This window comes from Erithacus rubecula, assembly GCF_903797595.1.
Source record: "Erithacus rubecula genome assembly, chromosome: 16".
In the NCBI taxonomy this organism is placed as follows: Eukaryota; Metazoa; Chordata; class Aves; order Passeriformes; family Muscicapidae; genus Erithacus; species Erithacus rubecula.
The window spans coordinates 3,331,658-3,356,856 of NC_136668.1; the positions used below are offsets into that span (position 1 = coordinate 3,331,658).

The following is a 25,199-nucleotide window of genomic DNA, read 5'->3' on the forward strand; positions in this document are numbered from 1 at the left end:
GGAGTTGTAGGGCGAGCTGTGTTTTGCGGCAGAATGTCCGCGCGATCCCGCTTGTTTTCCGAGCGGGCAGCCCCATCATGGCTGAGCGCGGCGGCGAGCGCGGGCAGGGCTCAGCACCAAGGACAGGGATGCGGGTCCGCTCGGCTGCGGGCGGCTCCCGCGGGGCTCTCACAGCCCCCCTGGGGCCCTCACGGCTCCGGGCGGCTCCCGCGGGGCTCTCACAGCCCCCCCGGGCCCCTCACATCCCCGCGGGGCTCTCACAGCCCCCCCGGGCCCCTCACATCCCCCCGGGGCTCTCACAGCCCCCCCGGGCCCCTCACATCCCCCCGGGGCTCTCACAGCCCCCCTGGGGCCCTCACGGCTCCGGGCGGCTCCCGCGGAGCTCTCACAGCCCCCCCGGGCCCCTCACATGCCCCCGGGGCTCTCACAGCCCCCCCGGGCCCCTCACGGCTCCGGGCGGCTCCCGCGGGGCTCTCACAGGCCCCCGGGTCCCTTACAGCCCTCCTGGGCCCCTCACATCCCCGCGGGGCTCTCAGATCCCTCCTGGGCCACTCACATTCCCCCGGGTCTCTCACATCCTTTCTGGCTCCCTCAGAGCCGTTCTGGGCCCCTCACACCCCCATAGCCCCTCACAGCCCCATGGCCCCTCACAGCCCCATGGCCCCTCACAGCCCCGGACCCGCACACCCCTCCCCAGGGATGCGATCATTTTCGGGTTCTCATGAGCTGAATGCTTCCAGCAGCGTTTCCCGGCGCGTCCTGCCGGCAGACACCCCGTGTGTGCTGCATACGTGCATCATGCGCCTAAATGGAAAGGGGTAAAAATCCCAGCAGCACAGGAAGCAGGAGTTCATATGTGGATGAGCAGAAAGTGGAGGGCGGGAGAATTGCTGCAGTGCCAAGCTTTGTGCTGGAGCAAACATCCCTGCAGAAATGGGTGCACGGTGCGTTTAACAAGTTAGATCAGAAAATAGCTCTGCTCGGTGAAGTGTGTGGCCTTTCAGGTGACAACAGACTGCTCCCCACATGAGCCATGTTGTCACTAATACCTTCGAGATGTTAGTGCCACTCTCTTTGCTGTCACTGTGCTGGATTCACACAAGCTCCTCCAATTTACCTTCTTTCTCCTTCCTTCCATTTACCTGGACAATAACATACCAAAAACTGGGTTCTTGCTGTGGTTTTGTTCTGTTTTGTTTTGTTTTTGTTTATTTTTTTTTAATTTTTCTTTTTATTTAAGAAAAATCAGACTTCATACCTGCAATTATAAGATCTTAGTTCTAAGCCAAATAAAAGGCCATAAAGATTGGCTGGGGAAATGAAATGTTGCTAGGTTTTCGAGTAACTTTTTTCACACAGAAAGGATTTTGTAAAGAATTCCTCTGAGAAGAAACTAAAAACGGTTGGAAGTTGAGTAGAAAATGAGATAAAACTATGAGCCTACCATGAGGGTATTTGGTGTAGGAAGTAAGACAGGTCTGAGGTATATATGGTTATATTATGGTTACTACCTGAATACAGAAATAGAAAATTCAGTTTTTACAGGATCTTATGACACGGGCTTTCATATCATTTTGACATAAAACTTCCACTAAAATAGTCCCAGATACTTATTTTAGCACACTCCCTTCTTTTCACTCATCTTTCAGAAAAGCATTGCCTAAATTTGCCAAAATTATTTCATCAGCTTTAAAAGCATCTCTTCATAATACAACATAAAGTTTTTCTCAGCAAAAAGGTCTGTATTCTGTTTGTAGCTATGTGATAGCCAAGATGGTTTCCTCTGACAGCTTCCTGACCTCATATTTTTAAATAAAAAATCATAGACTGAGAAATAATAGCTACAAGTAAAGTCAAAGTTTTTCTTAGTACTTTACAGAAATATTTAAGTGAGTCAATATGCACATATGATTTTAATTCTAACAATCAGGGCATTTTGCTCCTCGTTGTGGAAGAAACCTTGCTATTAGTTTTGGAAACTCAAGGACCAAGACAGAGTTATAAAAGTTGAACTTACATACCGTTTGTTTATAGCCAAGATGAAAGATTTTCTTTGTTAAAAACTTATCAAACACTTCAGAAGGAGGGGAATATTATTGCATTGTGTGTCACTGAAATTCTGAAGGACCAACTGAACACTAACAAAGGTGCTCTGGGTTATACATCTGAATAAATGTGTTGATGTCAACCAACCAGAATACACACAGAAGTTTAAGTATTTGCAGAATCTGATCAAAGTGATGATTACCATTACTGTGCAGAAGTTTGAACCTTATTAATAGAAAAATTACTATATAGAGAAATTTATTGTTGCAAAATCATTAATATTTAGAAGACTGAAGAAAGAAGAGGAAAGTTTAGACACTCAGGCATTAGTGGAAGTAGCTAAAATTCTACCATTGACTTCAGTAAATAATGAATTCATTCTGAAAAAATGTCATTTTACAACACTGAGGTATTTTAGCTTTACAGAATTTTTATCACTTTTATTAGATGTACAAAGTACATCCTTACAACTGGGCACACTAAAGTTTAAGGAAGTGCCTTCTTCCAGTTGGTTTGTTGACATTCATGACTAGACTTCAAACTTCTTGCATGAAATTCCCTCCTCATCTTACCCCTCAGGTTAGTGCAAGAGCAGTGTGTGTGCAGCCCACCACATGGACTTGGAACTGTGTTCAGTGAAAATTAGTCAGATCAAGCTTCCAGTTTCTGAAAATGGCACATTTAAAAAAATCTTTGAATCAAGAGACAATTGTAAAAGATTTAAAAAAATATATATTTTTACACCTGATGTGGTTTAATAGGAACTAATTATTTTATTGTCCTTATTGAAAATATAACGTATTTAAAACATTACATGTAATAGAACTCACCAGCAAAGTTTCAAAATTATTTAAAGCTGTTCTGTGCACACTATTTGTGTAAGGGGTTTAATCAGACATTTTTGCAGAGCTTTAATAAATTGCCAGCAAAAGCTACATAATACAGTGGAAATTATTATTCAAATGAGAAATGTGGGACTTCTTTTTTTCATTTGTTTGTGCCCAAGTAGTTTCAGAGCAATGTTTTTATGCTCAGCTATGTGCCTAAAATTGAAGACATTCAAGACTCATCAAAAAAACCCCATAAATAAAGCAATCATTATAGCATCAAAATAATCTGGTGTCTAAGTGAGTACATGTATTTTCATCAGTAAATTGATGAACATGGGTGTAAATAAAATTCTTTTACTCTTCTAAAGTGATGAGTTTTAAAAACAAGGATGAAAATAATATCCTTCAGATGGACAGTCACTTATAATTATTGTAAAACTTGCTAATATCAGTTTGGTGTTAATTCTGCAGCTCTAGTAATTCATAAACTTCCATTACTTTCACACAGTCTATGACACTCACACTGAGCCAGAGGTCCCATTACTGGAATAGGGAGCAAAAAAAACTACAGTCACTCTTTCCCTTCTTGAAAAGATATGATTTAGAAATATGGATGAAATGCTTTAACTAACTTCTGCTGTAGTGACTAAACCACCTAAACCTGCATGCCAAAACTCATGTATTCCAAAATATTCCAGTATGGAAAGCCATGTTAGTTGTCTCTCAGAAAGTTTGAATCTTTGAAAATCTAAAATGTGAAAGCTGGTTATAAAAAGCTATAGAAACGAACTACAGTAAAAATATATTAGGAAATGAATCTGCTCTTTTAATGTAATATTTCCTATATTATTCATATTATATGTCTTCTTCATGACCATCCAAACCATGTTTTAAGGTACTTAGGGTTTAAAATGTTCACAATTAATGGTAATCTGGAAAAATTATCTTGTTGATTTGCACTTGTTTACATTGTTTTCATTTATGCTACATTTGTTATATTGATATGTGTCACTAATCCTGTAACAGTTGCACAAAAATTTTAAAGGGAAGAATAGGAGTGAATGGATGAAAAGAAGAAAATGTCTTGTCAAGGGGAACTCTTTCCAAGTGTCAGTCCCAGTACAATTAAACTCCTATATACTTAATGACCACCACTCTCTCCAACAGAGAACTGAATTGTGAACTGAATAATGAATTCACATGTGAAATGAATAATGAATAATGAAATTACTAGAAAAAGCATTAGACACAGGTGACAAGTAACAGATGCACATATTTATTTACAGGATGGTTGATTTTTCACAGTACCTGGTAGACACACATTCAAGTACACTCCAAAGCAGAGGCAGTTTTAAGGTCAATAGCTCTACCTGGCCCTGTGCTGCAGAGATGCACTGGCTCATTTGAAGCTGCCTCAGTACCCTTTAGCCTTCCCCTTGTTACAGTGACTGTCAGCTACTCCAGCTGTCAACTTTATACATATTCATACATATATATTCCTACATTCTATTAGACTGATAATTTGATTACTTATTTTTTAGCATTCATCAGGATAACTGGAGTGTGCTGGGGTTCTCTGTTGGTGCAGCCTGAACTGCAGCTTTGCAAACTGTTGTACCTGCAGCCCATTCACAGAAAACTCTAATGCAAAAACAGAGGTGGCTTGTGTGAAACTGGCAGTGACTTGTGTAAGATTGAAAGTGAAAAACAAAGCAGAAGCTGGGGGATTAACTTATGTGAATTCAAGCTTGGAAAATCACAGAATCACTGAAACATTAGGGTTGGAAAAGATCTCTGGAGATCATCCAGTCCAGCCCCCCTCCCAGGCAGGATCACCTGGAGCAGGTGACACAGGAATGTGTCCAGGTGGGTTTGGGATGTCTCCAGAGAGGGAGACTCTGGAACCTCCCTGGTCAGCTGTTCTAGGTCTCTGCCACCCTTAACATGAGGAAGTTCTACTGTGTGTTGAGGTGGAACCTCTTGTGTTTCTGTTTATGGCCATAATTCCTTGTCCTATCGCTGGGCATCACTTAAAAGGGTCTGGACACATATATATAAATACAGAGATTAAGAAACCACCCCCAAAACCTTACACAGGATGGTAGAACTGAAGAGGTTTCTTTCATTGTTGTGCTCCATAGCATATTTAGTATTGTACTTTTAAAAACAGATTTCTATTGTAATACAAATTTCTTTTACCTTGAATGATAAGATATAATTGTCCATTTTCCCAGTTTTGCCTGCTAAAAAGCAAATATCATATCCAGCACCTAATGCTGAAAATCTCAGCAGTTCTGGGAATCTTCTCACATGACAGGCCACATTTTATCCTCTCAGTAACCCCTGTTCCACTGATGTCATTGCAGGAGGAAAAGCCAGGGCTTACCCAGTCTAGATCCTTACAGGTAATTTTGTACTCATCTAAGAACTGGGAAATCACCCAAAGTTAAATTATAACTCAGTAAAGATCTTCAGAAAGTGTTTCCTACACTGCATAATGCTTTTGCAGAAAGCTCTCAATCTAAATTCTAGCTACCTGATTCACAGTACCTCTAAATATTTTTTCCTTCATTTTTTTCTTTTTTATTCTATACAGATAAAACTTTATACTCCACTTCACTCCACAGACTGTAATGTAAATTGGTCTTAAATAGCACATAAGTCTTTTTCTGGCCCTCTGGACAAAAAGGAATTTCTCCATTCTAGAAAATGAGCTGTTTTCTGTGAATGGAAGTTCTGAACAAGCACCAGCGACTCTTTTTGACGATATAGGAGAAACAGATGTATTCCTTTTCATTTTAGAAATGGACATCCAGATTACTTCACTGGAAGTAGATGTAAACTTTCTGGGCTCAAAGCAGGAAGCTGTTTACTTAGAACAAGATGCATTCCTTATGCAATGAATGAAAAGATTTCAGAAAGTACAAATAAAAAGCCATAAATTCCAGGAAAAAAAAAAAAAAAGCCCATTACCATGGTCAGGTAAATATAACTATTATTTGGTAAGGAAGATCCTTTCTCATAGAATGGGACTAAAACTCATTGAGCATGAAGTCAGAGACTACAACTGCCCCTGGGGAAAATGTCCAGCACACAAAAAGGAGGGTGAAGAGATACTTTAGGTGATGGAGAGAAGACAAAGGAACAGTATAAAGTGTCTGTTTTAGATGTACTGATCTTTTTAGACTCAGTTTGGTGAGTGACTTCTGATAACTTTAAACTTAGCATTCACTGCATGCTTCCTTGTGGTAATGGATTATGGCCTAAATTGTCATGATGCTGTAAAAGCAGAGTGTGAGATTCTGAATTCACCTGGAGTATATACTTGTGGAGGTGTAATGTCTTCACAGGCATTTTATTTAGGTGAGCATCTCCCTCAGGAGAGCTCTGATGCTGTAAGTAGGAGCTTTGCTGTTTGAATTTGGTCTGGTTTCCTATTTTAATGTCCAGAAGTAACCTGCTTATTTGATTCTTCTAATTAAAAAGAAATTTAGTTTTGCATTGATCCAAAAACTAAAGGAAATAGCAAAACAAAAAATAATATAACTTGCTTTTAACCTTTTCATATGAAGTGGTGAGCACCTAATTTATATCAGAATGTGTACCCATCTACTTCAATGTGAGAAATTTACAAAAGAATTATATATTTTTTTCATCCACATGAAAAAAGAGTGGGTAGAGGGAGATACATATTTTCAGAAGTTCCAACACCTGCCAACTGGCTCAGACAAGCTGAGGTAAAAGAGGGGTGAAGGTAGTAGGTTGGAGAACACTATTGAGAGAATACTGAGGATTATATCTAGTGTGATTCTGGGGTATTTGTATAGTTGTGACAGGAAATTAATATGTGAGTCTTGTCAGACTGAATATTGAGTATTCAGCCTGCGACACAGTGATATCCTCTTATTTATATAACAGTAATATTTTTAACACAACTGCTGTCAAAAAAAGGAGGCTTTAATGCTGATGAAAACCACCAGTGACTGCATAAGAGGAGCAGAAATGTAAGAAATACCTACCCATGTAAATGACTACCTCAGCTGCATAATGTTTTTTCATGTGATGTGCTAAGCAACATGGAAATAGTTGACTACAGCAGCTTTACTTGTTCTCTCTTACATAAAGGGCATTGAGCATGCAATGATATTATCCCTGGCTGACAACTTATGAAAATGCTTTTTTTTTAATAAGTGGGGTGATACAGAGCCCAAATATTTATATAGATTCAAAGATAAGAAAAATATTTTCAAATCCATTAAACTCAGTGATAGGAAATCTCTAGCTGCATGTTTCTGGAAAAGCAGAGATTTTATCAGTGACATTTCTGTCCTTATCTTTTGCTCTTATCCTCTGCTATTGGCAGCTGCCAGATGCAAAATACATGACACAAAACACCACTGATGTGACCCAGGGTAATGACTATGCTATGGTTACTGCAAAGTGATAGCAGGCAATAGAAATTTGGTAAATCATACAAGAATCTTAGTGCAAGAGGTCACCACTAATAAGAAAATAACTATTGTTTGAAACAGATTTTTGTATCTTCAGGATTAGTTCTCTTTTTTCAGATCTAGTGGAAGGACATTTTCACACATATTCAGTAAAGAACAACACAATGTGTAGGCCTAGCTGTGAAATCTGGCCATTGTGCATGAAACTAAATGTTAGTCTTACAAGATAGAACTTTCATCTGTTTGCAGACAGCCAGCAACACATTAAAGAAATATCATTTATACCATACCCAAACTGACATGCATAAATCATTACCAGAAATAAAATCTCAATATATGTAAAAAAGCTATTTAAATAAATAAAATATTATAATTTACTTTTGGAAGGAATGGAATAAGAAGTTATTTATTTTTATGCTTGCATTAAGTCTTTCCAAATGATGCAGGTATGATGCAGTCATGTATGAAATTGTATTTTTTATTGAATGTCACCTTGGACTTTAATGTGAACCTTTGAGATGAAAGGCTACCTTTCTTTCTGAGCTATTATTTATCTTCTTCAATTTTTGAATGCTCTATGTTCTGCTGAAAAATACTTATGATTCTATACATTGATGAGAAATGCTTAAGGGGGATCTCATACATACCCATAATAATCTTCTGCCAGAATTCCTGCCCCCAAAGAAGTGGATGACATGAGAAAATGAGGGTTTTCTTCACTAGTGACTCAATGTTATACCGTGTAACACAAATAGCATGGTCTGGTCATATGAAGCTTTTGTTAATCTGCAGCAAGATATCTTCAGATCCAAATAGAACTCTGTCTGCTGCAACAGATTGAGGATTATCCACTAAATTCCACTTTCATTTAATTCCCTTAGATTATTTTTCAAGAGAGAGAAAAAGAGATAGCAGGAGAAAGAACAAGAAAGAGAATCATCAAGAGCAATTAATCAGATAATGCTAGAAAGCCTTACTAAACTAATCAATGTATGAGTCAATATGTTATTAAGTGATGCACCTCTGGGACCTACTGAGCTGCACATATATTTGCTAAAGGTGGGGAATGTCACCAGAGCAGAATGAGATGTGCCCATGATAATCAGACACAATGATCAGTTATCTCCTGGACATTTTGTGTACATCCCAGGGAAGAGTGGTAGAGCTTGTACTCTGCTTTTCCTCTCCAAAAATTGCTGAAGACACAAAAAACTTCACACTAGGAATTAATATTAAAAGGGCTTCAATTGAGTGGATACTGAAGCAGGCAAAACAAAACAGTTGATCAAGGAGTCTACAACTGCTTTTCCCCTCTGTTACCCTGATCAATGCCTCTGCCCTAAGAGCCATTCTTCCAAAATTTAAGCTTTTGAACTGACTCTCAGTGCAGAAAAATAATCACCTGACCCCCTAAAAATCAATAACATAATTCTATATGTAAATCATTAGCTCATTCTTATTTTTAGGAATGGACAATATTTTCAAGACAACGGTGATACCATGGCCCAAATAGATAAAACAAATGAAAGGCAAACAGGCACACAAATGTCAGTGAATGAAGAATACCACAAAATAATTTATAGATAATTTAAATTACAGTCAGGTTCACCTGATGAATTACTGATAGCCCTTAGAGTTACTTAATTCAAGGAGTAAGGACTTCAGCCATGAGTCCAGGAAGGTTGTACACTTGCTATGAATAAGAGGCAGAACTGAGCCTGATCTGGAAGTGAATTATGAAGACCAGAATTATGCAACATTTTTAACATAGTGACAAAAAGCTGCTATGTTTCAAAGAGAAAACAAGTGAAGGGATTGGTAAAATGAGTTATTGTGTTCAGATTAACAAAGGTGAGAAATGCAAAGCAACCATTTGCATGAAGTGAAGACAGCCTGGGTGTGTTTTGGGAGCCAGAGACCAGAGACATTCCACACTTGAAGAAGAACACAAGTGAGAAAACTGAGAGTGGCTTCAGAAAGAAGATGGGGCATGTGACCCATGTAATAATATATACACTGCCAAGAACTGTCTTAGTAGCTGAACTTGAACACTGAAAAGACATCTTTTGGCTTCTTTATATGTAACTTAAATGATGCATTCTGCTCCTCTACCCTGTGAGAGCTCAAAGGTGTTTGAATATTAAAATTTTGTTTTGTAATGGAGTAAAGAAGTCACTATTTTCTGGGAAGGTGAGGATTTGGAAGAGGGGAAGGTTACCAGCTGTAAAATACTTGGAGGTCCTTAGAATACAATTACAAATATTGCTACTCTTTTACTGAATCCAAATAATTAACCAGTATCACAGACCACATTGTATTGAATAAACATATTGGATATTTGTAAGCTCTTTGGGGCGAAATCAACAATACATTAACAATGAATTTTCTCATTTTATTTTCTGTTTTCTAAAGGAAATGCTAAAAAACCCCACTAAGCTGCTTTAAAGACTTATAGCATGCACTGAAAATTACTTAAAACCTTAATAAGGCTGTAATGTAGCACATGAGATTAAAGTCATGACAAATCCTTTGGGCCAAATTCCTAAATTCCATGTCCAGCACAACTAACAAGGCTTGTAAACCCATATGGAAGAATAAATGGTGAAAATACTCTTTGCACTGGTTATTGTGATGCAGTTCCACAGCTCTGCCTCCTTGATGCCAAGAGGTTATAAATCTCAGGTACTGCTATTTTGTTCGGGTGAGGACAGTGTATCTTTCCTCCCAGCACATGCCACCAGCCCCTCCAGGGACAGTTCATTGCTCTGAAATTAAATTAAGCAATTCCAAATTACCTGGTATTAATATCAAACCACTTTCAATCACTGTTTTACTCACCTAATGCATTTTAAGCACTTAATAGGCAACTACTTTTACTCTGGTATACATACCTCTTACTAAGGATTATTTCTAAAATTTACTATTCTGTCATCTAGGGAATATATGTGGGAAAACAACCCCTATATATATTTGATATTAAAAGGGAATAGGAATTATTTCAGCCTTACTGATTTTGAAAAGGGGATTTTATTTAAGGCTTTGAAATGAAATTAATCTTTGGCCAGAAACCAAGAAATTCAGCTCTTATGGTAACTTTGAAAAAGTTCTGAATATGTGAAGGCTCATGGAGAATAGTAGAAGAGAAAATTGTTAGCAGCTTTAATTATGCATTTGTTAAGGAAGGCAAAAAAAAAAAAAAAAAAAAAAGAGAGAAGAAAGAGGAAATATATCTGTGAAATAAATTCTTTTGTTACTATCCCCAAGGCTTTATCTGTCTTCATCTCTCTATAGTAGACAAGCACAGATGTGAGTAAATTCAATGCAACACATATACAGACTAAAAAATCAGAAACATTTGTTATCTGCAATCATTACTTGCATATGCAATGTTCTGATCTTCTCAATAAAATAGTTATGAAAGGATTTCATGAAAAGCCCTGAAGCTTAATAGTAAAATTACCTCAAATCATAAACAGTGTGTATTTTAAATAGGACCTTTCATTTTAGTTAATGAGCAATGATTCCGAATGGTATGTAAACAATATATTTCTTTAAAAAAGATGCCATGTCTGCAGTGACACCTTGAAAAACAGGCTGAGGCAGCTAAGCTGGGCTTCAGTTTTGCAAGGCTTTGAGCATTCAAGCCTTTATCCAGGAAAATACTTTCATTTGTGTTTAAATGTTTATCAACAAGGTTTTCTGCACAAGGGTCAGAATACTGAGCAGCTGGCAGTACAGAAAGCATAATCCTGGAAAATCTGACAGATATAAGCTAAAAATGCAATGTTTGCCAGCAAATGTATTCCATTTATGTCCTCTCTTCTAAATTGTTTCTTTGGTAATCTGTCCTGGCAAACTGTAGGGCTTAGAATAGCACCTGTTTCTTATTAAACAAATTATCCTGAGGTGTGTTTGCCAAATTCCCCAGGATCTCAAGGGGATAAATTGTATGCAAAGTTTTACTTCAGTGGCTTTTAATATGGTTTCTTCTCTCCAGAAAATTCAGAAATAAACTGATAATAGTGCTGGATAAACTTGGCTCCCAAAGCAGTGTTTCAAAATAATGCTTTTGGAATATGTCTGTGGTTAGATCCATGCTACTTCTGACCCTTGTAGACAGTTATACACATTAATCAAACCCACTCACAGCTTCTATTTGTTATTGTTCTTATTCTTGCTCTCTTTTACAGACATGAGGCATCCAGCTTCTAGCCCTGAATAATATCTACTTATAAAAGAACTTTCTAGTATCTTTCATTCCTTTTACAAGGAAAAACTTCTCTGACCATAATCAGAGCAATGACAATTTATAAAGTTAAATTCTACAATGCCGATGAGTATAAAAAAAGGCATGCCAAAATATTTGCAGGGGAAAAAAGAAAATTCTGGGAGATAGATGTTTGTATTTGTATGGAATAGAAATTGCTCCTACTTTCCTGGTGTTTTGACGAGCCTTAATAGTCACATTGAAATGCAAGGGATGGGGAGATAGGCTTTGCAGTGATCATTATGCCTAGCCCACTCAAACGTCAAAAACTTCAGAGCTAGGTAGAATTTGCATGTTATGTGCCTTACATTTTACTTATTGGAGATTGACAGAAAAAGAAAACAGATAAGACACCGAGTGAGCCCATACACAGTTCGCTCTCACTAAAATAAATTACTGCATCACTGTAATATTTATTAGTTAGGACCTTTAAAGCAAATGACCATTTCTTCAGAAAAAAGGGTTCTGAAATTCTTGCATATAAAGCTGGATATAGTGAGATAGCTGAATACAGTTGAATTGTGAGATTTTCTTTCTATGGACTAGATATCCAAAGTAAGCTTTTTAGAAAATGCTCAGGACCCCTGAAATGTTAATTTCTTTTTGAAATTGCCTCTGGAAAAGGGGGGCATAAATAGGTAAATAAGATGTAGCAGCTTTGCATCACAATTTACGTGATGTTTTTTGGAAGCACCATGTGCAAAGTGCAGCTGCAGCCCAGCAACCCAGCCCAGCCTCTGCTTTGCACTGAGCCTGCAGGGCCTCAGGACAGAGGCTTGTCAGAGTCTGAACTCCTCTTGACCTGCCCACAGCTTTGCTTTACTTGGTTTAGCTGCCACAGCCATTTATCTAATTGATCAGACATCTATGGCTAATTTATTTGACTTTTTGTATGGTGCAACCAGTTTTATTTAGAAAATAGTAACAAGCCATGACTCCATGGGGAATGAGTTACTGACATCACTGTGCAGTACAGAGAAATAGAAGGCTACTACAACAGCAGAGGCACTGAGCAATAGAACACAGCACAGCAGGGTAAAGCACAGAATCATGGAATCATTAAGGCTGAAGAAGTCTTAAAAAATCACTGAGTCCTATCATTAACCCCACACTGCCACATTCACCACTAAACCATGTCCCCAAGTGTCACATCCACAAGGCTTGAATACTCCAGACTGGTGACTCCAGCACTTCCCTGGGCAGTCTGTTCCAACAACTGACACCCTTCCCTGTGAAGATTCCCAACATCCAGCCTAAACCTCCCCTGGAGCAGCCTGAGGCTGTATCCTCTTGTGCTGTCCCTGAAGAGATTGACCCCCCCACCTGGCTACAATCTACACCAGGGGGATGGAGGGAATGAAAAGCTCCTTTTCTTCAGGTTAAACTGTCGTGGGGTGAGTTGAGGATCCTGCCTGGGTGCAGTTTAGAGCAGAGGTGCTGACAGTCTTACCCAGAATCTGGCATGCTTTTATGTCCCACGGGATTAAGGAGACCCTGAAGCATCCTGATAGTATTAACCACCCAAGAACGTCCATCAAAACAAATAATTTCCATAGGGGAATTGCAGAACACTTGCTGACGATTTTCCTGCTCAGCTGACATAGAGACTTCAGTTTGCCACTTACATTCTTAGTGTATCACACATCTACCTTGTTATCAGAAGTAAATTCCACATCCACCCCTGCACAGTCTGTTTTATGAGCATGAGTGCAAACAGCGTCTTGCATGATATAAGTTGGTTTATGTGGGAACACATGGGTTACTATTGGTTACCATGCATTAAAAATGAAGCTAAATCAGAAGCATTGTTTAAAAAAGAAATAACAAAAAAGTTTAATTTTCACCATTTGCTTACTCTTATTTTGTGAATGAGTTGGCCACGTCATGATGTAATTAAAGATGTGTATTGAGCAGCTATTTTCTGTTCATTCTGCTCCTTTTTCAGATGCATTTCTATGCATATTCCAGTATTGATACTTCCATGATCTGAGAGAAATAAGAATTACTAATACACTCAGAACAAACCTACACTAGTTTCACATTTATTTTTAACTGGCTCCCTGAACACTGAGGACTCATCTGACCCACTTGCTTTATCAATAATATGGGCTTTAATTTTGCTGGTAAGAACAGTGCAAAGTCATCCCCTAAGGAATGGTTAGGGATTGTTTCCTCCTCCATCATGAGATGGTTTAACATCATACCCAGTCTTCATCAAACACAAATAATAAGGGACGTTTATGTGCTTATTGATGATGTAAAAATGGTTTACATTTAGATGCAGAGAAAATACCACTTGGCTTAGCACAGCAAGTAGGACACTAGTCCCTTAGCTGGAGTAAGCATTCCATGCTGCTGGCTCCTGGCCCAACACCAGAACACTTCATTATAGTGCTCTTCTGTGCACTGAGATGTAGAAGATGAGAATGAAAACATTCCCTGATTGAATTCAAACAAGGATTTATATTCAGCTGAACTTGAATTTATGTTCAGCCTAACTGGAATTTATAGATCACACTGGTAGACTAATTAAAAAAAAAAAAAAGCAAAGTATTTTAAATTAAAAAAAAATGCTCAGGAGTGTTACTCAATAAGCAAAACTGCTGACATTTCTAGCACCTCACATGTTTGTTTTTAAACACTGACAGATAGTGATGAGAAGATGACTACATCATGAGTGATTCATTCCAGAAGTGACTTCCTTCTGGGTGAAATTACCATTCAGACAAAATAGAGAAAAAAATTGTGCAAGAATTTTGTAAAACCACAAATATGAGTGCCTCATAAGATATTACAGAACAAGGGCCTATTTCTTAATTTGTCAGGTCTAATTAAGCAATAGGATTGCAGATTTTGGGTTAATGTTGTCTAAATAGAGGGCTGGAGGGCATCTATGTTTTCCTAATCTTTCTCAAGAAGAGAATTGAACTTTTTAATTTATCGTAAGATTTTATAATTCATAAAAGCAATGCACATCATTGGGGAAGAGATATCACATGGAATACTAACAGATGACAATTATATACAATAAAACATTGCCAGAAAAAATGAAGAGAGTTCAAGTTAAAACATACCTAGTCAAATCACATTTCAGTAATAGTAGTTTTCTCTTGAGATTTGCTAGCTATAGTGGAAATCTGCAGGAGCTGGGTAATAGCAACAGGCAAAAATCATGCTCCAAGTGCCTTAGATTTCACATTCAGAGATTCACAGAATGGTTAAAAAAATTTAAAAGGAGAGATGGGGATGGGAGAGGAGAGGAATGACAAAAAGAAGAATGTAAAACAAAAACCAAACCTTCTGAGGTTTGCATAATTCCAAGATTAAATCTTTTACACTTAGGTTTCAAATAAAGCAGATCAACTGAAGCTAACCCTATGATTGATGCAGAAGAATAGCTATAGCTATTTCTCCCTTTTCTGTTTGTTTCTAATGCTTTTGCTCACTGCTAACATGAATATCCATAACCACAGTGAAAACAGATACAGAAGTAGATTATGTAACCTCCAGTAAATAAAATATAAAGAAGCATAGTCATACAAAATTCCAGCTAAAAAAAAATAAAAATTAAATAATCATCTTAAGTTATGGAGGATTATCTGAATCACCTGATCACATCTTAGACTCCTCCAGAACTCTAGTAACTATAAATGCTGCAGTTCAAGCTCAGAGTGTTCAAAATGAATGATCTATGCTTGTTTCTATAATTATCTTTCTATTCCTTAGTGGCCTAAAGTTTCCTTCATCTCTGTATACTTTGCTATCATCCCTCAGGGTAACATGCAATTCCTCTCCACACCCACAAGTTCTATATTGTGGTGAAGCCTTGTAAAGGTAAATGCCTTGTAAAGCCTCTAAAGGGGGAAATGATGCCGTGGGTTTTAGCTTTTATATTCTTCAGATTCTCTGCTGCTTGGTGTGTAACTCTGCCACTTGATATTAGGTGTTAGTAAGTTCTCTTCACAGGGGAGTCAGACAAAGCAATCCCTTCCCAGACAGAGAATCAAGGACAACCCTTACTCAAAAAGCAGAAGCAATGTCGAGGGGGCAAGCCAGGGGGTTGAGACATCATAACCTGGGGCTGTAATTGGAAAACTGCCCCCAATTTGTAGATGATCCAAAACCTATAAAAGTGAAAAACTTGTGACAGATCCATCTTGGATTCAACCCGGATACAGCCCTGGCCAGGTTCTTATACTGCCCAAAGTTCATCCTTTTAAGGCCTTTCAGTAAATACCTATTTTATTCCTTTTAACTCTGTCTAGTCTCTGTTCCACATCACCCTTTCTAGGCATCAGTTCTGTAATTCAGCTTTGGTTAATAACACCAATCTGTTCTGATAGAACTGGGCATGTATATCCCTTATGAACTTATTGAACAATATACCTCAATGTTTTGCTGAAGAAACAGATTCTAGACTGGGTGCTACATTTCAGCTTTTGGTTCTTCTCTGTTTCTGGTAATTTTTGTGGCAATTGGCTGTGAGCCCATTTTGTTGCAACTAGAAATATTTTAAGAGGGACAACAACTCTCATGGTAACTCATGACTTCAACACAAGCAGTTGTGCAATGCAAAAATGGCACTACAATTTTTTGGCAGAGTGGGCTAGAAAACACTGTAAATACTGCTAATCAGAAATTTTATTGTTAGCACTCTCAATAAATACACTCCAAAGGGCATTTTTAAAAAGTGTTTTCATGAGCTGACAGGAATGAAAAAAATATAAACCATGTTAATTTTTTCATTTTATACCTTTTTTACAAACTCTTGCTGAAGCCAAATTCAGGTGAATTTGAAAATATGGAAAATAGATGCTTTAATAATAGTTCAGTGCAGTAATGTGAGTGCATGTTTTGGGCAAGATGTAGAAGAACTGTAAGATACCAGTCTGTTATGATGGACAGTTTAAAAGACACTAATACAAAACCACCACTGCCAATATTTTAGAAGTCTGTGAAGAGGTTTAAGAACTGGACTGCTTTACTCAAAATGGCTGAGAAACACCTGTGAGGTTGCTGGAAGTTGCTGAATGACTAGAGGAAAGCTTGCAAAATCCATAGCATGATCCATAGGTGCTGCCAGCTGTTGTATCTTTAGGGGAACACAGTGTAAATGTTTACAGAAATCCAGACAGCCTTTAAATCTCAGGGCAGGGACAGTTTTCAGAAATAAGTGATTGCTGGCAGTTTGGGACCTCCATGTTCAGTAAAGATGACTGAGAAGTCATTGCTAGCAGAATTCATTTGTGCTCCTCTAGTAATTTTTGCCTCTTAAAAAACCATTTTGAGACTTGTGTGCTCAGTCCCACAACCTCTTTCAGCTGGACCTGTTTATTTATGAGAACATTAATATTATTTTAATAATTATTTTCATATGCACTTCAGTCCCTCTGTGACTTAGGGATGCCAGAAAAATTTAGCTTTGCTTTGTTTTAAATAATCATTTCATGCCAAGATTTTAACTACATTACATGATTTGAGTAGTACATGGAATGATATCTGCAACAGAAGCAGTGCCTAGGAAATAATCTTCTACAGGTGACCTACCTAAAATTCACCCCACCCAAACCACTGAATAGAGGTCAAAACTGTATTTCTTTCCTCTTTCTTTCCTCAGGCCCCCTTACTACATGGCTACAACAAATGCCCAAAATACAGCTTATACACCCTTGTGGCCACGAGAAATACAAGCTTAGCTGAAAACTCTGTGAATCCAGGATTTCAGGCTTTTCTGGAACTTATACTTTCATCCAGAATTGTACTTGCAACAGCACCACAATTCTAGGTGAAGGAGTAGGACTGAAGACAGTTTCTCAGTGATTTCTTGGTATAAATTTTTCAACTTCATTTTCTGTTATAGAACTTCTGATGACTGACTGGATCTTCTCCTCTTTAAGAAAAGCATCTAAATTTCCATCTTTGATGTGGGAAATGATTTGGGAAGAGATTAATCTTTGCATTATAAGATTTGCAGTCCTAATAAAATGATTTGTGATGAACATTTAGTAGTAAAAGAGAAAATAGGTGCCCATTTTTGTGGCAAGAACAGAAACTCTGTCCTGTGCATAGCCTTGGGATTTAAACAACACAAATCCACAGAACAGAAACAAAACCAAACAGGACAAGAGAATCCATGGCACAGCTTTGTGAAATCATTTTCTGCTTCAATCAAGATATCTTTGAGTCAACAAGGGAGAATTTAGACTCTCTTAGGTATCCAGACACTGTATTTTCTTCCACATCTGCTATCTCCACATTTTCATACATCCCATCTGCATACAGCATCTCTGTATCCATAGTGGGAGCCTGGAATACATATTTCCTTCCCACTGACATTATTATCACCATGAATGATGTATCACCTGTAGATTAGGGTAATTTTTTATGCACATCAGAAAATGAATTGAACCTGACTTCATTTAATTAAACACTGCTAGTTAAAGTGTTAGCTGAATTGGCAAGCCTTATTTCAGTTCTTCCCTAAGAGGTAGAAAATATTGGTGTTTTCAATGGAAAAATCAGTTTATGTTCAAGCAGCTTGTTAAATCTTTGCTGGAAGCTCTATAGCTTGCTCTGTATAAAAGATGAAATTGCCCAAATTTTTTGATAAATAAAATTAAGATTTTAATTAGATTTAAATTATTTATTCTTTAGCTATTCAGTGCTGCTACAGGTCTCTCCCTTTAGGCACTTAGTAGCTACTCTGGTTCTGCTTATAAACAACAATGCAATATTAGCAACTCACTCTTAGCTAAAGCTTCACAACAAAATTCTTGGTAGTGGTCAAAACTAATTTTGTACATTTAGAAAAATTAGAGGACAGAGCCACAGCAGGTACAAACTGGCATCAATCATTTAAAGTCACCAGAATTACAGAGATTTTCACAAATTAATATATGACCTCATATCTGAAGGCTGAAAGACTGACCAGCCATGGAAGGGTTTTTTTGCCAGAGAAGAGTATCCTTTCCCTCCTATTCCTTGTAACAAGTTGTGAAAATCATGTTCTTGTGGACTAGGAAATAATCTTATTTCAAACTTTGTGAGTTATTGCTCACCACTTAAAAAAGATGTGCCAAATCTGTCCCCCAGTTTAGACTGCAAAATTAATGCTGCTGTCTGTGATATCAAATAATGCATGGTCTATTTCTACCAACACATGGTAGTGTCTTTGCAAGAAGCATTAGATTCTCCTGGAAATCACATTACAGTGTCTTGATATAGAGATGACAGCAGAGATCATCCAAAGCTATGGTATTGACTTTATGTTAACAATTAACTAAAACACAGCAGTTTTGAAATGGGTAACCTTTGCTTTATACTAATTTTTGAACTAAAGAATTTAAGCCAAAAGGCTTAACGTGTAATAATGTTAGACAGTTATATACCATGAATATAATTATTTGTTAAGGTTTACTAAAGTGCAGATTATTTTTACATAAGCATTTCCAGGGAAATGAAAACATAAAACAGAAAAGAATCATGCTGAATCTATTTAAATTTTTTTAAAAAATAACCAAACCATAAGGTGCAATTCTGTGCCTTTGGGTAGCTAAGAAAATGGTGTAACATCACATTAATGAAACATTTAAGTAATGAGTTTGACCATGTCTTCTGAAGAAAGATCAATAAGTTGGATGAAAATTGTTTTCCTAGTGCAGCAGTAATTTTCCAGAGATATCCTTTTCTACAATTTTAATGGTATTTCCAGTATAGATATAATGCCTTTAGTGCTGAGGGGCCCATACAGGAGACTATAACAATGGAAGTGACATCATTCCATTAATCCTTTTTCCCTTGGCTGGTGACCCCAGCTCCCCCTGCAGTGCTCACCTCTGCCCACAGGGATTACACTTGCACCAAGAATGATTAAATGCTGCCCAGAGAGTACTGCAAAGAAATGCATGGATCAAATGCACTGGCTAAAATCTGAAGAATAAATTCCTGAACACTTAGTGTATATCAACCTCAGTTTGTGCTAAAGTTACTCCTCACCAATGAGCATTCAAAAGAGCCATGAAAATGTTATAAATCAAGTAGCAACTTCAATGCAGGATTAGGATTAGTTTGTGTTTGTTTTAGGAAGAAAGATAAAAAACATTTAACCCTTTTAACCCCTGACACAGTAAAAATCTCACTGGCACAATGAGGTTTTTATGTAATTGTAGAGTGAGATACCATTTTATAGATATTTGCATATATTATGAAGAAAATCACATTTAAATTAATTAATGCTTATTAGCACCAGTCATTTCTGCCCTCTTCCTGATTTATATATATATATATATATATAAGTGATTACCATCAGAGCCACCACATGCAGACTCAGCTGGCAAACTGAGAAGGGACTGGAGCAGATGACCTCCAAAAGTGCCTTCAAAATTTAATTACTCTATGGTTTGAAATTTCAAGCTTGGGTTCTGACCCTCTTTAGTAATCTCTTTTCCAGCTAAGGAAATGTATGGATTTATGGATTTATGTAAAGCAGTGTTGCAGATATCTTGCAGTGGCATTAATATCACAGTGGGAATATCTCAAATGGTGAGATTTTTTATCAGTGTCTGAAAGATGAACCTTCATAAAATTATAGTTTAATCTGCAAATAGGAAAATATATGTTTCTTTTCATATCTATATTACTAGATTTGAAAATTTCTAGCAGTCAGAAAAATAAAAATAGATTTCAATATGCATTTGGGTATAATCCAGGCTTTAACAAATTTGGGTTGGATGTTAAAAGCACTTGCAAAATTTCAGCCATATAATGAGAAGGACTGATCTGAAAGTCTTAAGGAGATGAAAAGGGTTTTGTCATTATCATTTTCATTGTATTAATGGCATTGCATGACTAAAGCTCTGCTCATTTAGAGAGAGAAGCACCTTTGATTTTTCTGGCTGGAATGTGGGTTTACACAGACAGACAATTGCATACCTATGCTAACTTGTGATCCTTGTGGAATTCTTATAAAAGCTGGAATTCAGCTGCATTTTTCCCCTGCTACATTGGCTGTGTTTTCTCTCCTCTGTCTCCCACAAAATTCATAAAGCATTTGCTGGTTTTGGAGATGTGGAGTGCCAAAATGACTTGAGATGAGAGATGAGCAAACAAACAGCTATTTCTGTCATACAAATAATTTCCATGATGGAATGGAAGTTTCAGTTACTGTGGGCTGCTGTTCAATAAGATTGCTGTAGATCTGAGAAAACTTCTAGACAAACATATTTCTAATCTTGCACTGTCTAGCAGACCAGACTCTACTAATTAGTTGGTTTGAGTTTTGAAGTTTTCTCATTGCACTGATATTCACTAACATGTTGCCTTTGTGAAAAAAATACATTTGATTTATTTTTCTTTTTCATTCAGAAAAAGATTCTTTTTCGGAGAATGGTTGTTTAATTGTCTATAAAACAGGAATAAGGGTTTTTTTTTATAAATAAAGCTATTTTTATTCATTTGCTTTGCATAGTTTGAAAACATATAATCTACTGCCTTCTGTTTGCAAAGACTTTATTTAGAGAGCACTGTACAGGAGAGCAGGCACAGGCTCAGATGGGCAAAGATTGCTGTTAGTGAAATGGTTCTCTCATGCTCTGGGACAAGTCATCCACTGCTGCACCCATGGCCATGACCAGCTGTGCCTCTTTTAATCTTGTGTGCCACACAGAGGATCCAGCCCCCCTGACAATCTGCTTCTCTGGGCTCTTCCCCACTCCTTTTCAGATTCTGGCTGGACCTGGAAAATCATTATTTTTTCTGCTTTTCACCCATTCGTATACAAACTCTATCCACTGGCTTAAGACATTTGTAGTATCATTAAGATTTGCCCTATCTAGCCAGCAGTATTCTGACTTTGTCACAGAAGCAGGACAGGAGAGAAGAACACTGGCATATTATGCAAAAAACCCACAGTTGCCTAGCACTGTAGAGCTGATTACCACTAACATTCTGAAATGAAAATATCTGATTATGTCATATTCTAAAGTAGTTTCAATGTTCCTCTCTAGAACTGGAGGCACTGATTTTGAGAAAACAAAACATCCATTAAGACTAGTCTACACATTTCTGACTCCGAACTTGCTTTTTTTACTGTGCTAAGCAGGTTGAATTAGATCTGCTGTCATACTTCTGAGTAGCAGAAAAACCCCAGCAGACAGACTTTTTATCTTCTGTGGGTTCTGGTGAGCAAAAGAGAAAATGAAAACCCTTGGCAAAAAATTGTGCTCAGCTTTCCAAATGCACAATAAACTCAAGTTCATCAGAGTGGACAAAAGCTGCATGAGAAGTTTGTCTGAGCAGATCTATTTATTGGTCTTGTCAGTAATGTGTTCCATCAAATTGTTCTCTCTGATAGAAGTAAATCAACAACAGTGTGTACATAATGAGTGATATTTTGGTGGAGAGTTGCATAAGCTAAGTGACAGATTTGTTTCATAACAGGTCCCACCTGAGTCAATGAGAGAAAAAATAGCTATGACAAAGGTGATAAGCACTGATGTTCCTCTGAACAGACAGAATGCGATCTCAACCATATTAAAAGGAAATGCTGATAAAGTGAACTGCAACCTCAACTGTTATTTGGCATCTTTATTGGGAGTCCAATTTTGAAAATGGGAAATTTTTAAAATGTTTTTACAGTATTATTAAAATCTAAAATGTGTGTGTGCTGTTTTCCCAAGAAGATACCACCAAATTAGTATTTTTCAAGGCTGTTATTTTCTTCATTTTTGTTTCATTAATAGTTCCACCCAAAAGGGAGATGATGATTATGAAGATTACACTACAAATAAGACTTGGGTTTTGACTCCCAAAGTCCATGAGAGTGATGTGACTCTTATTTTAAATGGCTTGCTGGAAGGATATGACAACAAATTGAGACCTGACATAGGAGGTATGTTGGTTTTGTTTTTATACCACTTTTGAATAAGCAGTGAAGAGAAAGAATTGTCATGTCATATTATGTTATTCAGGAAGCAGAATCCATTCAAAGTAGTTACAGGAATAAAATGCAATGCAGAAAAACATCAGAGGCATGTAAAGTAGCCATGATTTTGGAAGCTGACATAAATTAAGATTGCTGAATCTATCTGAAGATATCTAATAAGAATGATATAATTTGCTGAATAAGGCAGCTTCTGGGGAATGAAAAAGCAAGTTTTTCTCTTCTTTTTGTACCTAAGAGGTGCTGTTAGAGAATCACAAATAATACATTGGAAAGAAAGCCCAAAAAGATACAGCCTAATCCTGGTAATGATGTGATGGATAGAGAGCCTCCAACAGCAGCAGATGATGCAGCCTGGGCTCTTGCTCACACAGCAGGGCAGGAGGTGACAGACCAGGGCACAGAGCAAGAGTTCACAAAAGGTGACTGCAGTCAAGCAAAGCCCATCTGTCCAGATGATCCCCACAGCAAAAACGAGTGTATAGAGCCAAGCCCAGACTCAGAATGGAAGTCTTATTGGACAGAATCACATTTTGGAGGAATCTTCCTCTCCTCTGATTACTGAGGTAACTTGAAGGGAAAAATCTCCCTGAATTTCTGCAAGTCAGTCTGAGAAGCCCCATGAGTGCACAGAGCAGGCAGACAAGGATACAGAAGTAATAGGATTATAGAAAAAGGCACAGATTTCATGGATGAGGCAGACAGGGGAGAGCAGAGAGCAGCAAGGTTAATGAAGGCAGCTAACAAGTTTATAGAGGCTTATAAACTAAGGAATTTTTCACACTGGGGGATAACATGAGTCATTAACCTACAGTGTATGTATACAGTGTAAATTAGCAGAGGAATTTGTCTTCACTTATACCACTTATATTCTTAGAAACAGAAAGAAGTAAGGCATTCCTAAATAATCTGGTGAAAAAAACAATCATGCTGCAGCCAAGGTATCTAAGAAGAATAAAGCTGAAATGGAGTAATTTCAAAATAAGTCAATGTAACAACTATTATTAATTTCTGCCTTAGAGCCTTAAGTATTTTGTCTTTGGGCTTAAAAAATTATTACTTATCTACAGCCACCTATGCAGACAACAGTAGTCATGTTGTATTTGGCATTATAATGTAAAACAAGTGATGTAAGGCATCATAAGAGAAATAAGTTTCCTTTTGTTGATAGTGTTTTGATTTGATGTGTTGCTGTGACCTGACAAAAAATGTAGATCCTCTCAGTCAGATGAGCCTCTCTAAGCTATCAGCACTGGTTTCAGTATTTGTTCTCATAGCATAAGGGAATTTGTTTTGATGGAATAAATGAATTTGTCTCAAAATATCTCCAACTGATTTCAAGCTGAAGACATTGTTGTAAATTTGTATTTATTTTATATGCACATATAAATGTGGGGTAACCACAGAGGAGAGATACCATAGTAACATGCTTGTGCTTGACTTTCATGTAGTTGATTTTGACCTTCATTGGTAACTGATTCTTGTTGTTTCTCTTGCAGTTAAACCGACAATAATTCACACTGACATGTACGTAAATAGCATTGGCCCTGTGAATGCTATCAATATGGTAGGTAAAGGATTGCCCATTTTTCTTGTTGCAAAGTCTCCATCATTCCTACATTACAAAGCTTTCATTAGTTCTTAATGTTGTGGCATAGCATATTATTTTTAAAATCTCATTTTAATTATGGATGGGAGGACTCTCTGAGCTATAAATCTGTACCAGGCAGAAAACTGGGCTGAAAATATGTGAAAATAATAGTTTTAACATTTTTATGTGCTCTGCTTTCAAATGCTTTGCAACAATTTAACTCCAGTAAAACCAAGCTTCCAGACTGTTACAAAATCCAGAAAACCATTAATATTACCACTCTTGCCACCAAGTGATAATAAATAAAAGGCCTAGAACTCTTACAGAGACTTTCCCATTTCTGAGAATAACCAAAGGGCAAAGGCAATTAAGTCAGCTAAAGCTTTTCCTGTCCTAGGTCCAAGGAAATAAGTAATTGTAGCCTGACCTGAGCAGGTGCAGGCTGAGGTGTTACAGAGTTACATAACACTCGATTAGTTTTACCCTCAATGGTAAAATAATAAATTGTTTTAAAACAATAATCTTTTGTAAAACATGCCTCAAAACTTAACCAAAAGAGGTTGGTTTTATCAGTTCTGTAGCTCACAGTTTTTTCATATGAAATTAAGGAAAGCATATCAGGAGTTATGTGGAATGCTGAGTGCTGTCTTTTCATCAGTATTTCTGGTTAACACAACAGGAATATACAATTGATATATTTTTCGCCCAAACGTGGTATGACAGACGTCTGAAGTTCAACAGCACCATAAAGGTGCTCAGATTAAACAGCAACATGGTTGGGAAGATCTGGATACCAGACACGTTTTTCCGAAATTCCAAGAAGGCTGATGCTCATTGGATAACAACTCCTAACAGGATGCTCAGGATCTGGAATGATGGCAGAGTCTTGTACACATTGAGGTATTTATACCTGACTTTAATTTCATTTTTTTCTAAGGAAAGCCACAAAGAGAAAAATCATGTGAATTCAGGTCATTTGACACTAACCTGAAGGAAGAAAATACTGGGTTTTCCTACATATTTATGAAAACAACCCTTAAAAAGGGTTGAGAATTTAGAATTTGGAAGACATCAA

General features: G+C 37.4%; 1 protein-coding gene across 3 annotated transcripts in view; it reads left to right on the forward strand.

Annotated features, from left to right (window-relative positions):
- GABRG2 (gamma-aminobutyric acid type A receptor subunit gamma2) overlaps positions 1 to 25,199 on the forward strand; it is a gene marked incomplete at its 5' end in the record, with an annotated part of 63,630 nt that overhangs the window by 1,149 nt on the left and 37,282 nt on the right. For all 3 annotated transcript variants that reach the window (XM_079320136.1, XM_079320135.1, XM_079320134.1), the window contains 3 exons: positions 22,334 to 22,482; positions 24,033 to 24,100; positions 24,804 to 25,024. In XM_079320136.1, coding sequence (XP_079176262.1) covers positions 22,334 to 22,482; positions 24,033 to 24,100; positions 24,804 to 25,024 — 438 coding nt within the window. The remainder of the gene's footprint in view (positions 1 to 22,333; positions 22,483 to 24,032; positions 24,101 to 24,803; positions 25,025 to 25,199) is intronic.